General features: G+C 37.0%; 1 protein-coding gene across 5 annotated transcripts; it reads right to left on the bottom strand.

The window, feature by feature from the left end:
• Positions 1-2,829: 2,829 nt before the first annotated feature.
• On the bottom strand, positions 2,830-15,117 carry LOC127649642 (coiled-coil domain-containing protein 106-like). Of its 5 annotated transcripts, XM_052134870.1 has the most exons (9): positions 15,029-15,117; positions 14,695-14,818; positions 6,925-7,137; positions 6,692-6,727; positions 6,462-6,509; positions 6,032-6,169; positions 5,681-5,899; positions 5,200-5,270; positions 4,005-4,142 (listed from the first exon to the last, which is right to left on the bottom strand). In XM_052134870.1, exons 1-8 carry the CDS (start codon positions 15,029-15,031, stop codon positions 5,212-5,214), a joined length of 840 nt encoding a protein of 279 aa, XP_051990830.1. In that variant the 5' UTR covers positions 15,032-15,117; the 3' UTR covers positions 4,005-4,142; positions 5,200-5,211. The 5 variants fall into 5 exon arrangements, with proteins under 5 accessions (XP_051990827.1, XP_051990825.1, XP_051990828.1 ...); XM_052134867.1 differs by lacking the exon at positions 5,200-5,270 and having other exon boundaries at positions 2,830-4,142; positions 6,925-7,134; XM_052134865.1 differs by lacking the exon at positions 5,200-5,270 and having other exon boundaries at positions 2,830-4,142.
• Between the last annotated feature and the right edge of the window lie 1,908 nt (positions 15,118-17,025).

Genomic DNA, 17,025 nt, shown 5'->3' on the forward strand with positions numbered 1-17,025 from the left:
CCAGCTGAAGCTCAGTAGAAGTTGGGTTATGCAGCAGGAGAATGACCCTAAACATCAAAGTAATCCACTACAGAATGGCTTCAAAAAAAAGAAAATTAATTTTTTGGAGTGGCCCAGTCAGTACCCAGACATTAACCCAATAGAGTTGCTGTGGAATGACCTCAGAAGAGCCATTCACACCAGACAAAGAACGTTGTGCAGGTCTAATCCGCAGCTACCGGAAATGCTTGGTTGAGGTTATTGCTGCCAAAGGAGGATCGACCAGTTATTAAATCCAAGGGTTCACTTACTTTTTCCACATCACTGGGAATGTTTAATGGGATGTGTTCAATAAAGACATTAAATATTATAGTTTTGTTTTGTGCGTTGTTAGCCTAAGCACATTGTGTTTGTCTATCTTTGTGAATTTGATGAAGATGGGATCACGTTTTAGGAGCAATTACTGCAGAAAACTAGCTAATTCCAAAGGGTTCCACATCCTCTTACCCCACCTAAAATGTAGATTTATAACAAGGGTACATGAATAATCATGTACTTGAATGAATACTTAAGCATGAGTTAATAATAAGTTAAGGCATTGACTAATCAAGAACTAATGAAGAGCTAACCTTAACTGTGACCAGAGTCATATGGAATGCATGAATTATGTCATAATTATAATTATGTCATTTCTGGCAACTAGTGGCACCAAACAGAATTACAAAATAAAGTACTTGAGGTAGGATGGTTCTTCTGGTAACTAGTAAGCTTATACAGGTGAAACTCGAAAAATTAGAATATCGTGCAAAAGATCATTAATTTCAGTAATTCAACTTAAAAGGTGAAACTAATCTATTATATAGACTCATTACAAGCAAAGTAAGATATTTCAAGCCTTTATTTGATATAATTTTGATGATTATGGCTTACAGCTTATGAAAACCCCAAATTCAGAATCTCAGAAAATTAGAATATTGTGAAAAGGTTCAGTATTGTAGGCTCAAAGTGTCACACTCTAATCAGCTAAACACCTGCAAAGGGTTCCTGAGCCTTTAAATGGTCTCTCAGTCTGGTTCAGTTGAATTCACAATCATGGGGAAGACTGCTGACCTGACAGTTGTGCAGAAAACATCATTGACACCCTCCACAAGGAGGGAAAGCCTCAAAAGGTAATTGCAAAAGAAGTTGTATGTTCTCAAAGTGCTGTATCAAAGCACATTAATAGAAAGTTAAGTGGAAGGGAAAAGTGTGGAAGAAAAAGGTGCACAAGCAGCAGGGATGACCGTAGCCTGGAGAGGATTGTCAGGAAAAGGACATTCAAATGTGTGGGGAGCTTCACAAGGAGTGGACTGAGGCTGGAGTTACTGCATCAAGAGCCACCACACACAGACGGGTCCTGGACATGGGCTTCAAATGTCAAACGTCTTACCTGGGCTAAAGAAAAAAAGAACAGGTCTGTTGCTCAGTGGTCCAAAGTCCTCTTTTCTGATGAGAGCAAATTTTGCATCTCATTTGGAAACCAAGGTCCCAGAGTCTGGAGGAAGAATGGAGAGGCACACAATCCAAGATGCTTGAAGTCCAGTGTGAAGTTTCCACAGTCTGTGTTGGTTTGGGGAGCCATGTCATCGGCTGGTTTGGTCCACTGTGCTTTATTAAGTCCAGAGTCAACGCAGCCGTCTACCGGGACATTTTAGAGCACTTCATGCTTCCTTCAGCAGACAAGCTTTATGGAGATGCTGACTTCATTTTCCAGCAGGACTTGGCACCTGCCCACACTGCCAAAAGTACCAAAACCTGGTTCAATGACCATGGTATTACTGTGCTTGATTGGCCAGCAAACTCCGCCTGACCTGTACCCCATAGAGAATCTATGGGGCATTGCCATGAGAAAGATGAGAGACATGAGACCAAACAATGCAGAAGAGCTGAAGGCCGCTATTGAAGCATCTTGGTCTTCCATAACACCTCAGCAGTGCCACAGGCTGATAGCATCCATGCCACGCCGCATTGAGGCAGTAATTAATGCAAAAGGGGCCCAAACCAAGTACTGAGTACATATGCATGATTATACTTTTCAGAGGGCCGACATTTCTGTATTTAAAATCCTTTTTTTATTGATTTCATGTAATATTCTAATTTTCTGAGATTCTGAATTTGGGGTTTTCATAAGCTGTAAGCCATAATCATCAAAATTATATCAAATAAAGGCTTGAAATATCTTACTTTGCTTGTAATGAGTCTATATAATATATTAGTTTCACCTTTTAAGTTGAATTACTGAAATTAATGAACTTTTGCACGATATTCTAATTTTTCGAGTTTCACCTGTAGATACATATTCAAGTGGAGCTTGACAGTAATGAGCTAACTTGTGTGGCAATACCTTGAGTGAAGCTTACCTGTTAAGAAGCAATTCTGCAAGTTTGGCATCTCCAAACAGATTGATGTATATGCTACCTATCAGGATGTGCTACCAACACTATATTTGCATAGCTTTAGGGCTTAGTACAGCCTTACACTATATCACTATCTGAGTTATGCTGGAAGCACATTCTGATTCATTCCATTATCTGCCTCACAAGATGTGCTACCTCGGTATTTAACACAGTTCATGCTGTTGTAGTTCACTATTCACTTCTTCTTTAAATGGATAGCATACTAACTGTAGTATGCTACTACATGTGTTATTGATAATAATTTAATAATGAGCAACTCTAGTCATGACATAAATATGCTTTAACAAGTCATGTTCTGAAGTTAGTGTATGAGTAGTTAATAATGAATTAATATGTTACATTCATGAATTGTTATCCAAAGTACTACAAAGGAGAGAGCTGTGCAAGAGTTGTGACAAAACCATTTATTTCACAATACAAGAATGAAAAAACAACAACTATGTAGTGTTTTTAAAAAAAGAATTAAGAAATAACACAGCACATTCATCACATTATTTAGGTATCAACAACATAACCTTAGCCCATGTTAACATACTGTGTCCCTTTGTCTCAAACAGGGACTAAAAAATGAAATGGTTTTTCATTTTGGTTCTTTCTGAGCAAAAACAGTATTTTTTCATTCTGCAAATAGCAAATAAACAAATCACAGATATGACACAAGCAATTTTTGTTTAATAGATGAACATTCTGGCTTCATGAAACATCACTCAAATAAATTAAATTACATTATTTTAATTAATGGCATATTTATTTTCCAGATCAAGTAGAGGAAAAACGTATGGAATCACTCAATGTTGAGGAAAAAAATATTATTCATTTTTATTTTTATTATTAAATGATTATTATCAAAGTTATTATTTGCTGCAAAGTAAAAAAGAAAAAGTGTGGTGACTCCATAATTTTTGCCAGGGGTTGCATGTATTAATTAAACATAGTTTAAAAAGGTCTTCATTCAAAGAATGCTTCATCCACAACAGACAATTAGGCAAAGAAATGTATGATGCAGCATTTTTCTTCAGTATCAAAGCACGTTAAATTTTTTCAGGCAACATGAAGTGGTGTAGTTCCAAAAAATTACTTTAGGAACAAAATGAACCGGTTATAACCAGTTTCCAGCATTTAAAAATACTGTTTTCCCTCTGGAACAATTGAAAATCACTTTGTTCCAGATTTCGGTTAAGTTCTGCTAAAGATTTCCTTGAACCATTTTTAGTCCCTGGTATCAAAACTATCGCATGTCCATTTACTTCATTAGGATTTAAACTATTAAAATGTACAATTACCCAATTAATACGAACATGAACAGTCAAAAGTAAAAACTTTTTAGCAATACAATAACCTTTTTTCCTACACAAGTATGCCCCAGCATCAAAGTAATTGCTGAACACAGTTTACCTCACTTTTTACTAATATCCAGTAGGTCATCGATTTCCTTCATATTATGAATTACATCCACATTGGGGTGAAGTCTGCACAGTGTGAGACAACTTTCAGCAAACCTTTGTACGCTGTCACCTTTTTTAAAGCTTTCCCTCAATGCTTTGAAAGCTTCTGGATTAGCTGCCGCTAACTCAGCAATGGGAGCCTGAATGACTATAGTGTTCCTGTCAACATTAAATCTGTTGTAGGCTTCAGTCTTAGTCAGGCCTTGTTTTACAAGCTTCAGTACATTGTAGTACCGCTTGATAGAATCTTCAGGGGTCCTTACTGAAAAAACAAAGCTTGTTATAAGAAATGTTATACAAGGAAAGTTCACCCAAAAATGAAAATATTAATAATTCTCTCACCCTCACGTGAGCATGAATGAGAATTGAGAGCTATGGCAGGAGGGAAGAATTTCAGCAAATAATTGGATCTGTCTGTTCTGATTTTGGCCTGTGCCATAATACAAAGCTAAAGAGCATGGGTTCTCAACGGGGTGTTCAAAGGATGACAGGGGGCGCTGAGAGCAAAATAGTAGAGAGGGGGGCATAAGTTTGCATTAAAACGTTCATGTAGACTTGGAGTCTATCAGTTGGTTCTCAATTATAAGAGTTGGTATGCATTTGAACCACGGTTCATCCGATTTTGAAGTCTAGTGATGCCTGGTTTAACAGTGTCAAATACACAGGCAGAGGCACAACCGCAGCTAATGCACCTGTATGGCTCTGTAGAAGGATATGGCTCAATGGGCAGAGAAGAGCGAGCGCAAAGCTCTTAAAGTTTGACCTGTTAAACTCGCAGATTTGCAAGAATGAGTGAGAAGCACGGCACAAGGAGAGGAAGCCATTTAAATTCGGCACAGAATTCTACATCACCACCCTTGAATCTACAATAGTAACACTAACTGTACTTTAGGCAGAAATAGATTAATAATAAATATGATCATATCACTAAATTTGTCATAGGCTACATTAGAGGAGTGAGGGAATATAATTAATTATTGTTACAACTTATAAATAGGGAATGAAGTGGGGGGCATTCATCAAAGATATATAGAGCTTCAGAAGACTTGGAATATAGTGTAATTTGTATGGATATGGAGTAGGGAAGCAAGATTTTGAGAAAAAATCATATTGCGATTATTTTAAAAGTATTTCGATTAAACTTAAACTTCGATTATGAGAAATGATCATCAAAATCTAGTGATTCCTTTGACCAATATTTGGTAATGTTTTGCACATATTCTACTGCCAATAAACAGACTTTGGCTTGTCTTTTAGGGTTCAAACTTGAGTCCTCTTAAAAAGAACCAAATTCAGACCTTTTTCACTGAGAACCATACCTGTTTCAGGACTCATTGCTCTTCTTCTTCTATTGCAAAAGGAAAGTTTGGAAATCTAAAATGTATGTTTCCTATTGACACACCAAAAAAAAACACAGCTGAAAACACTGTAGCATAAGCATCCTACATGCTTATGTATATATTTCATTAAACTGTAGCCTTTTGCATTTAATAACCACCAATTAGGCCAAATAGTGATTCCTGTCTGTCCATCCACAAATTTAAGACCTCTTCATATTATAATTAAGACTTTTTTATACCAATTAAGTCTTTTAATACTTTTTATTGTTTTCAATTTGGAAAACATTATAAGACATCGGGTTTTGAACAATAGAAGTAAATTATGATTATAATGCATTTTCATTTTTGGGTGTTTCTTCTTAACTTTTCAAGTTATTCTTCCAAGAGCTATGCATTCTCTTAAGCAACACACATTATGAGCTGCGTAAAGATTAAGCATAATTTGACAAAATGCACATACCTCTTTTGGAATAGTTACCCATCAGTTTCTTTGATTTCTTCTTGTTTATTCTTCCTTTCTGTTTATCACTCTTATTTTTTTTCTTTGGTGTGGGCTCAGAATCAGACGAATCAGAAGATTCTGAAGAACTGTCCACATTCTTTGCAGCTGAAGATGATGGTGGAGTCAGCAAGTATTGAGGTGGTTTTCTTTGAACTGCTTCACCTTTCAGATTAAGAGCTTTGACAGACAGCAATAACAGCTAGATTAAAGGATGGATGATCTGACAGCCAATCAATTAATTGTGTCTGTTTTATTATTAACAATAAATTAGTTTAAATATAACAAGTTTGTCACATCACTAAAACCCACCATCCTGTAGTCTTTCCCGGAGATAATTTCTCTCTTCAGTCAAAGATTTCACCTTTTCCTCAAGGTGAACAATCTTCTCTTTTTGGATTTCAATGGTTTGTTTTGCTTTTCGAAGAAAAACCTGTGAGGTGTGTTCTCCTTTTAAAAGTTATGGCAAAAGAGAAAAGTATTTGTAACTTGGCTGGTAGCAACAAAAAATATGCACTTGTGTTACTGTCTTAAAGCAGCCATGACATTGTTTTTATTTCATTAGTATTTTCCCTGAGGTCTGGGAATGCAACAATAATATTTGCTGTGGTCTCCCATATACATATACTACACCTCTAAAGAAATGTACCATGCTATAGTTTACATCCATATGAAAAGTGTAATTTGTCCCTGTAAAATTCACACATCTCATACATGTTGCTCAAGGAGGCATGAAACAAACCTGCTTCCTCATAATTTGGCCATACTTCAGTCTGAGTGTTTGGCTGGTCTTAAGTAATAAAAAAAAAAAAATGCACTTAAAATATAGTTTGTAGAAACATATTCATTTCAAGTTAATTCTGGAATCACACTGTTTTGAAGTAACACAACATAATCTTTTTTCATGACATATTTGTATATTATAACTTTTCTACTACTTCGCTTGTACAGTCGCTAAATAGCTTTACATACCTGATGCTGCATCATCAGTCTGAAATGTAGACACAACTAAAAGTAGGGAAGGTAAAGAAAAGGTTAATGAGTTGACGTGCAAGCAGACATGCATAAACATGATCTAAATGCGTCTGATGAAAACTTATATTTTGTGGGGAGTTTAAAATGTATGCAATATTGTGAATAATGGTTTGCATGTGTTTTTAACATTAGCAATGCTTAACCTTAGAATCACAACAAAATGCACTTACCAGCCACATCTGAGCTATATTTATGAGGAATTCTTTTTATTGTCCTCCCACTTCTCGCCGACATGATCATTCTCTCGTTGTCACGTTGGCCTTCACGCACATCAGCAGAGCCATGTGCCATTTCATCATCACCTACCATGGTCGCTATTTTCATTATAGTGATGGGTCCTCCCTTAAATCTAACATACACCTCCGGTGGATCTTGGGTTTCTTCTGAGTTTGAAATTAAAAAAAGAATATTATCACTGTGTGATCAGATTCTAAGATCTATATATAATTCAGATTATAACAATACAAATGGTGATATTTCTATTCAATACACGTCATGGGCAGTCAGATGGTCATTACCGCAAAATTACACAAAATTAACAGGGTGATCAGATCCGAAGAGGTTTTTTATTGCATAGGTTATTGCAAAATTTGTAAATGGCATGAATTTGTACTTCTTATTGAGAGTAAAATTATTTCATTTTGAAAGAAGGCACAGCAAAATAATACGAGACGACGCCCCGGGTGGAATCTCCGCACATTTCTACACAACTGCAACATTTGTCATTCACAAAAGTTCTACACATTTATTATATACAAGCTCTGGGGAAGAAAAAAAGGCCAATGCAAAATGTTCAATTTTTCTGGATTTACTATTTATATGTATGTGTTTGAGTAAAATGAACATTTTTGTTTTATTCTATTAAGTACTGACAACATTTCTCCCAAATTCCAAATAAAAATACTGTCATTTAGAGCATTTATTTGCAGAAAATGACAACTGGTCAAAATAACAAAAAAGAAAGTGACCTTTCAGACCATTACAGGATCATCACCAATCCTCCACCAAATTTCACAGTGGGTGTGAGACACTGTGGCTTGTAGGCCTCTCCAGGTCTGTGTGTAACCATTAGATGACCAGGTGGAGGATCGGTAATGATTTAGTGGAGCTTCAGCAAGGCTGGGATCGGGCAGATTCGTCTATGTGAAGGACCCATGAATCAAGCCATGTACAAGGTTATCATGGAAGAAAACTTGTTTCCTTCTGCTCTGACAAAGTTCCCAGACTCTGAGGATTGGTTTAACCAGCAGGACAATGCTCCATGCTACACAACCAGTTCAATCAATGTGTAGATGGAGGACCACAGGATCAAGACCCTGTTATGGCCAAAATCCATATATCCAAATCTGATATGTGTGTTAGTCATGTTCGTTACTGTCAAGCTCAAAAAAATGACATAAAACAACCATTAAAACACAATTAAAGTAGTTCATAAGACTCATGAATTTTATTCACAAAAGGCTGATTTATAAGTAAATATATAAAATGAACTCACAGCTCCAGCACATCAGTGAATGGCACTGGTCTGTTTACACACACACTCATAGCAATTTTTAGCCTTCACAGTGGTGCGTGATATTTGAGCGCTACTCACGGACTAAATCTCAGATGTAGATGCTCAATAGTTTGGTTCACTTCTATGCATTTAGAACAGCACCGGAGGTATGTTTTTACCAGAATTTGAATAAGAAGCAAATTAAACTACCGTGAACTTGCCTACAAAAAGGACTTCCTGGAGAGTTAAGAATATCAAAATAAAAGCATGAGGGTTTCAAACTTAAAGGTGTCACGGAGGCATAGATATGAACTCAGTAGCAGGGTTTATTGAACAGATTATTGTGAGTCAATTCAGTTGAGCAGACTGGCAAACAGCAAGTGAATAATATCCAGAGAGGGTATAGACACGGTGAACATATCTCACAACAGTCTTATGATACTTGTTGGCAATAATGAAGACACAGGTATGTTTGACATAGTAGAAAGCTCTGGCGTCTCAGAGATACTATCGATGAAAAGAGACAAGCAGGGTATATATACAGTAATTGATTAGCCACTAATGATACGCATGTGTGTGTAATCAGAACTCAGGGGAGAGTGAGCTGTGACGGCAGTGAGGAAGAAAGAGAGACCGGTGGATCAGTTACAAAAGGTGCACAACTGAGATATATTATTATATATTACAATTATTATATATATTATTATTAATATAATTTGTTTACAAATTATAATATTTCAGTTGAATGGGTTCCTTAAAATAACTGTATGAATGAAAAGGTGACTGATATCTTACAACTAAATTGAACAAAAAAAAGAGATCTGAATCCTTTAAAGTCTAGATACAAGTTGAAAACATTTAGCAAAAAAACAAACAAAAAAAGGATTCTTTTCTACTGAAGACTTGAATTACTGTTAATTTTGCTGCTACATTAAATTTAGTGGAGGTGTTGTCTAACTTTAGCGGCCAGTCAGAAGTCTGCCTCATCATGGATTATCCCTTAACGTTAAATACTCTATATGTAACGTTATGTAATCATTTAGAGATTTAGCATTTTAAGAAGTTAACCTCTCAGTATTCACTGAAAAATATTAATTGAGAAAGGTTTGGAACTAAACACTTGCAGTTATTTGACTGACAGCTAGCATAGGTGAAAAGAACCTGGAAAATGTGACTTAGTTTTTCTGCAGACATGTCTTCTTCCCTGAGAGAGACTCTTTTATTGTTTCAGAAAAAAACATATTGCTCCATGTCCATGTATCATGCTCTACGATCACGCTCAATTACACAGCACATACTTTATTTTTTTCTACACAGCTGTCGTCATTGGTGCTCTTGTCATGTAAATGACCACATCCAGTCTCGGAATATGAACAAACGGTCCTTTTAAAGTAATACAAATTTTTGTTATCCGAAAATGAAACTTTTTATTTTTAAAATATCACTCATCCCTTTTTGACACTGAAAAAGAGAAAACGCTTTGTATTTAAATTTTTCTATTTTAAAACAAAAATCAAATAGCCACTTGTTTTTTAATACCCGATTCTAAAAGGAAAATCGAATGACCAAAAGATAGGAGGACCATTCTAGAGCCCTGAATTCAAATGTATTTTTATTTTTTTACATTTTCCACTAGATGGCACCATTTTTCTCATGTTTACCCTATGCAGCAAATACATTCTTTTTTCCTATTTTCTGTATTATAGAGCACTTCAGTGATAATTGAATAAATGATGCTGCTAAAATTGTGTGGGTGTGTTGGTATGGATTTTTTGTATGTGTGAATTGAGAAATTTGTGTGTGTGTGTGTGTGTGTGTGTAAAAACAACTTGTAAATAATGTAAACAAACTGGCATTTAAAGGGCTAAAATCCTGAAAATGAATGACTATTTGGTATTTATGATGAAGTCGAATGATGGTTAAAAAACCTAAGTTAGTGAAAGTAGAAAATAATATTTAAGGGTGCTCCGATCGGCGGTCGATCGGAGCACCGATATTTGATCTCGATAAAGGCCATTCAGAAGAGTCGATCAGATGATGCAAAACTTGTGAGATAATTTTTCTACGTGCAGCTAAAGTGGCTTCACTATATTCAGCGGTCTGTCAGTTCTACCAGGTGTCTGAAAAAGATAATACATTTGCAACATGTGAGCCAAGGAAATCCCACGAGGCAGAAAGCACAAAAAACATTTTAACACCACCAACCTCATCAGACATTTGAAGGTTAGACACAAAAATGAATATGAGCAGTTTTCAAAGCTACCTAGCAATAATGCAGGGAGAGAGAGCGGGAGCTCATGCGCCACTCACTCAGCTGTCGGTAACAGAGACATTGCAATGACATGAACCCTACAGCAATAACAGCAAGAAACAAAAAGAAATATCAGCCAAAATAATGGAATTCATATGCCTTGATCACCAGCCGATGTCTAGTATTGTGGAAGACGAAGGTTTCCGGCGACTCATGTCCTACTTGGATTCACGTTACACTCTGCAGGGCATAAATATTTCACTGATGTATGCCTCCCACAGTTGTACCAAACAGTGTTTTACATGTCGACAGCCTTATGAAGGACAACATCACATCAATCAGTTTCACAAGTGACATTTGGAGATCGAGTGTATGTCCCATATCCATGTTGAGCCCAACTGTGCAGTTCATTATTGAAAACTTCAAACTACAAAAAGTTGTTCTTCATTCTCAAGATTTTTCAGGGTCACACACCGCAGAGGCTCTTGCTGCCATATTCAGCAACATATTTCAAGCATGGGGAACCCCGAAGAAAAAAGTGCACGTTATTCTAAGGGATAATACCAATAACATGGTATAGGCCATGAGGGATGCGGACCTATCCAGCCTGCTGTGTATGGCTTTTACACTCCAGCTCATTGTGTCCGAGGGAGTTGTCACAACGCATAATCGCTGATATAATAGCCTCTGGAAGACGCATCGGTCATTTCAAACACTCCCAGCTGGCCTACTCCTGACTTCAAAGTATTCAGAAACAACTTGGCCAGCCTATCAAGAGGCTACATCACAATGTACTTACCAGGTGGAACAGTACTGTATATATGCTACAGAGACTGCTGGAACAGAAACATGCCCTGTGTAGTTATTGAGCTGACTATGACTTACATTTACATTTATGCATTTGGTAGATGCTTTTATCTAAAGCGACTTACAGTGCACTTATTACAGGGACAATCCCCCCGGAGCAACCTGGAGTTAAGTGCCTTGCTCAAGGACACAATGGTAGTGTTCGTGGGGATCGAACCAGCAACCTTCTGATTAATGGTTATGTGCTTTAGCCCACTACGCCACCACCACTCCTTGCCTTCCATGTTCACTGGTAGCCAGTGGAAATTGATGGAAAATATGATTTCTCTACTCGCCCCATTTGAAGAGCTCACGCAACAGATCAGCTCATCAACTGCATTGGCTGCAGATATTATACCATCCATCCGAGATTTAAGTTGTCTTCTTAAAAAAAACAGCAGAAAATGACCATGGTGTAAAAAGTTTGCCACGTTGTTGGAAGCGGTCCAGAACAGAATCTGAGCGCCTGTATATCATCGCTACAGTGCTCGATCCAAGGTGAGAAAACTTCATTCACACATTCTTCACATTCCTGTGTGTGTGTCGCTGTCAGAGCGAATTAAAGATCAGGTGAGAAAAAGGCAAATGAGTACTGAAAACATTTCAATTCAGAATCGATGTGAAAAATCTATATCTTTTACAACTCTAGTATGGCTCCCCAATTCATATTGCAAGAATATCTAGCTTGTCCTAAATGATTGATAAAAGGAGCTATTGCTGCTTTAACAGTGTTTTTGTGCTATTCTTTTGTGAAGGCAGTAGGCTGGCTGTTATTTCCTTCAAATTTGGCTAAATGTGCTGTAAAAATAAGCATTTGGAAGAGTTAATAATAAGACTACAGAATAAAAACGCACATTTGGAGTATGCTATGAGGCCAAGACTACTACTAATCAAAACAAGAGCTGTTAAATAATAGAAAATGTCTTATTCTCTGTGTTATTTTTCTTATAATATCTTTTCTAGAATGGAGCAACTGTAACTAAACACAATTTCCCCTCGGGGATCAATAAAGTATTTCTGATTCAGATTTTGTTTTAAATAAATTAATTAATGTTTTGTTATTGTTTCTGATGTCCTGGCCACTGGACTGGAGCAGCAGAATGGTGAGGCGAGTTTGGCAGCGAGCGGCTCCGAGCCCCCAGAGAAAGTACCACAAGCTGCCTCCTTACATGCTATGTATGCTGAGTTGTTGGATGAAGATGGGGAACATGGTGTCGGTGACATCACCAGCTCAACAACATCGGAGCCAGTTATCCCACAGAGCAGACAGCCGCTCGTTTTTTGGCAGGACTATAAAACAGTTTTCTCGCACTAGCAGCACGAGCCTACCTCTGTGCACCGTGCACAAGTGTAGATAGCGAACGACTTTTTAGCACAGCAGGGAATATTGTAGATGAGAAGAGGAACAAGCTGCCTGCCAAAAGAAGAGATGCTTATTGTAAAGACGACTAGGTTGGGATCCATGAGCAGTGTTTTAATGAAGAACTCAATAGTCCAACAGGCAATGGTCAAGCAATGGGCAAACAGAGATATAGGAGGCAGGCAGAATCAGAGTGAGAGCAGGCAGAAGATCGGGGCAGGCAGCAAACAACGATAAACTAAGACAGGCAGAGGTAATACAGGGCAGGCGGCAATCAAACGAGGTCACAATAACAAAGCTGGGTTGGTACACGATAGACAGAGTAACAGACTGGGAAAAGGCTTAGAAATGTAGCCAGAGCAAAACAAGACTTCGAAGTAAACAGAGTTTGTTTAAATAGCGAGTGGGAAACAGGGAACAGCTGTAGTGCAATCAGACCTAGGTATGCGGGCTTATGGGAAATGTAGTCTTTGAAGTCAATATTCCGGGGAGTCTGATCTCCGACGGCTGGAGGGGGAGGCGCTCTCAATGTTCGTGACACTTATATTTATAAAGACAAACCTGCCATTGATGCTTAAGTAAGCTTTGGGAGATATGAATCTACTAACCTCTATCTCCATCCATCCATCCATCCATCCCCTCTCCCTCTCTATCTCTCTCTCAAAACTGCCTGAGCTTTCCAGAACAAAACACGGCTACTCCACAGTTTATCATTGATGCAAAAGCCGTCATGACAGTGCAGCTGTGGTTCTGTTAGTGTCAGCTGCATTTCTTGACATCCCAAGAGATGTGAACTTACAATGGGCCTGGCTTGTTAGGCCTGCCCTGAGAAGTGAAATAAAGTGACATATAGATACAGATATGGAGGTACAAGGTTGTTGTTGTTTTTTTTTTGTTTTTTTTTTGTTTGTTTTTTCTTTCTTGCTGTGCACTTTATTGCTCTTGGTCCTTTATCTCCTAAATGCAGAGAAAACTGAGGGCTGACTGACTTGAAACAATTTTTGGCTATAGCCTTTTTTGTTAGAGTTTTTATAGTCTAAAGTTGAAGTACACTTATAAAGACTCTGTTTGTTCTGCTTTTGTAATTTATTCCACAGTAAAGCTATATTTTTTAAGCTCTAAGCTGTTCTCAATAACCAAGCATAGGCTGCTATGGTTTAAGTTGTGTCTCTAAGAGAGGGAGTGGAATATGTTGCACATGTTTCCTGCCAAGAAATAAACAGTTGTCAGTTCATGATACTTTATCATCTCTTAATTTTAATACTTAAAATACACTGTTTTTAAGAATAGTTAAATAAATAAATAATACTACATGATAAATAGAAGGCTTCAAATAGACCCTGTGATACTGCTTCTTGATCAGCCCCAAAAATCCTGATCAGAGCACCCTTAATAACATTAATATATAATATTTTTACTTTAACATTTTTGTCCTCTAAGGTCCTGAGTGTGTTTTTGGACACACTAGGGCTAACTACCAAATGTACTAACGTGCAGTTAAGGTTGATGTTATTCATGCATGAATCATATGACTCCAGTCATAGTTAGCTCTTATTTAGTTCTTGATTAGTCCATCCTTAACTCATCAGTAGTTCATGCTTAAGTAAGTATTAATTCAGTAATTAGTACATGATTATTCATGTACCCTTGTTATAAAGTATATCTTATATTTACTCCCCCTGCTGGTGACTTTTGTAAGTGTTGATGAGACGAATTATGTAAATGTAAATATTAATTTTTTTAGATCTTCATTTTTTACCTCCAATTTTAGTTTTGATAAGGGAGAATGTGAAACGAAAAATAGAAAAAGGCTAGAACTCTACCTTTTAAGAAATCAAATTGTGTTTGTTTTTACTTTTGAAATAAAATGAAAAAAAAAGGCTTATTGTACTTATATTGAATTTACAGATTTTAAACAGATTTTTAACACAATACATTTGCAGTAATTAATTAATTAATTAAAAAAAGATAAAAGAATGGACACCAACCTCTTTGTTGCTCAGTATCTTCATTTTTCAATTTTGCATCTGTTACTCTCATGTCTTCACTCTCTTCTTTCATAATCTCCATCTTTACAATAGTAGATTTTCCCCCGCTTGACAGGAAACGAGCCTGTCACGTTCAATTGTTAATAAAAAAAATTGAAATAAGAAAATAAATAGTAAATCTCTTTTTGTGGCTCAAACGTGGATGTTCCTAACTCACAGAAACAAACACTAAAAAATTACTTACTCTCTGCATCTCAAATAAAACCTTACAACATTAGCTCATAATCAACATTCGTTTCAAATTACTGCAGCAAAATAATTTCAGAATAATTACCATGTTATTGGAGCAAATTTGCTAAATACACCTCAGGACGCTTGAGATTGTTCACAGCAGAGGCGCAGCCTTTATGATGTCACAACAAGTGCTACACGTTTGGATTGGCAAAATAAAAGTACTCTGTGATTACGGAGTTGAACTTTTCTATTTTTTTTTTTTTTTGTTCCAGAACGAAAAATATTTAGCAGTTAAAATAAAAAAATTTATCAAAATGTTTTCACAAGAGAAATTACAACAGAACATCGATTTCTTTTTTTGTTTTAAATGACATGATCCTGTATATTTGTGAGATAAGAGGTTATAGTTATTAAGCCTTTTAATTTGTTGAATAACCATTAATTACTGTTAAAGGGCTAAGCTTAGCATCTATATATCCCTATGAAACGTGTCTGATTGGGGTCACATGGATATAATGCAGTCTAATTATACATGGGTTCCTTAACACTGTCTAGTCGAATAATAGCTCAGACAAAGCACCAACAACTAGTCAATTACAGGGGCCCCCCTACAATGCAAATAGTATAAACAAATAATTACTTGCACTAATAGCACTGGCCACACAGCCCTGCTATATGTGCGCCAATAATCTGATTTAACCTGTCAAAACTATGAAGAAATACAATATGAATGTGAATTTTTGAAGAAAATGCATGGAGACATACATACATCTGACAGTCATATGTTAAGGAGCAGGAGTGGTGGCAACATTAGTATGGTAGTTTACTTGCAGTGTGGCAACCCAAGTTCGAGTCTGCCTTTTGAAATGCTGATATACTTTAGAACGATAATCATCATTAAAAAAAAATTGGATTATCGATCTTTGAAAAAGGTATTGATCCAAAGCCTAGTAAACAGCATCTACCTTACTGTAATTTGGTAATTTAATTATATTTCTTATTCACTTGCACAGTCACTTTTTGAATATGCTTACCCCCAAAATGCTAGAGCTGGCCCTGGTTTTGGTGAACTCAAGATACTTGCTATAAACTTTCTGTCAACTCAGAGTTTGATCCTGAGTTTATGTTTAAATCTGAAGCACGCGTACATGCTTCAAAAATTTGAAAAGATGGACGCAACCGATGAGTGAAGAGGAAACACCGCTGCTGCAATGAAATTTTGAGACGATCTCTGGAAAAAGAGAACTGAATATAATGTATAATTTAATTTATAGGTTTACAATAAGAACATACAGGCTTATTAATTTTAAAAGCTTAAAAATCTAGATATTTATCTAAAATGTAAAAACTTTTATATTCATTTTCATTAAAAGCCTAATATAATTTAATGAAGTGCAAGCCATGTCCATTTGTGTTATAGCCTACAGTATTGGCTTATTCAGTCTACAAAGTTGGACAAGACTTATAACTGCATCCCTGGGGTATCTTGTGGGAGGCGCTAAGGTAGTTTGGGGAGCCATCCGGTGTTTGAATAACCTGTGCTGTCAAGCTTGTTCCCAGTGGGTGTTGGATTCTGCAAAGGCTGTTTCTTGTCATCTATACTGTTTGTGATAATCATGGACAGGATTTCAAAGTGCAGCAGAGGATTGGAGTGTGTCCAGATTGGGGGACTTAGAGTTTGGTCACTGCTATATCTGGATGATGCTGTGCTGATGGCATTGTCATGCTGCGACCTCCAGTGTGAACTGGGGTTTTCAGCAGAGTGTGAAGTGGTTGAGATTAGAGTCAGCACCTCTTAATGTGTGGCCATGGTTCTCTGTTGGAAATGGGTGGACTATCTGGGTAGGGATGAGCTGCTTCCCCAGGTGGAGGAGTTCAAGCATGACAGGGTCTTGTTCATGAGTGAGGGTCAATTGGACCATGAGATAGATAGGCGGATCAGTCCAGAAGGTGCAGTATTGCAGCGGACTTTGGTGATGAATTTACCAGTCGATCTATGTTCCAACCCTCACCAATGGTCATGAGCTTTGAGCAGTGACAGACAGAATAAGATCAAAGATACAAGCGGCTGAAATGACCTTTCTTTAGAGAGAGAAT

This window comes from Xyrauchen texanus, chromosome 9 (genome assembly GCF_025860055.1).
Source record: "Xyrauchen texanus isolate HMW12.3.18 chromosome 9, RBS_HiC_50CHRs, whole genome shotgun sequence".
Classification (NCBI taxonomy): Eukaryota; Metazoa; Chordata; class Actinopteri; order Cypriniformes; family Catostomidae; genus Xyrauchen; species Xyrauchen texanus.

Coding starts and splice junctions, on each gene's coding strand:
- LOC127649642 (XM_052134865.1), bottom strand. Junction 7,138..14,694: donor AGATACTGAGCAACAAAGAG/GTTGGTGTCCAT, acceptor TTTCAAACTCAG/AAGAAACCCAAGATCCACCG. Junction 4,143..5,680: donor GGGTAACTATTCCAAAAGAG/GTATGTGCATTT, acceptor TTGTTTTTTCAG/TAAGGACCCCTGAAGATTCT.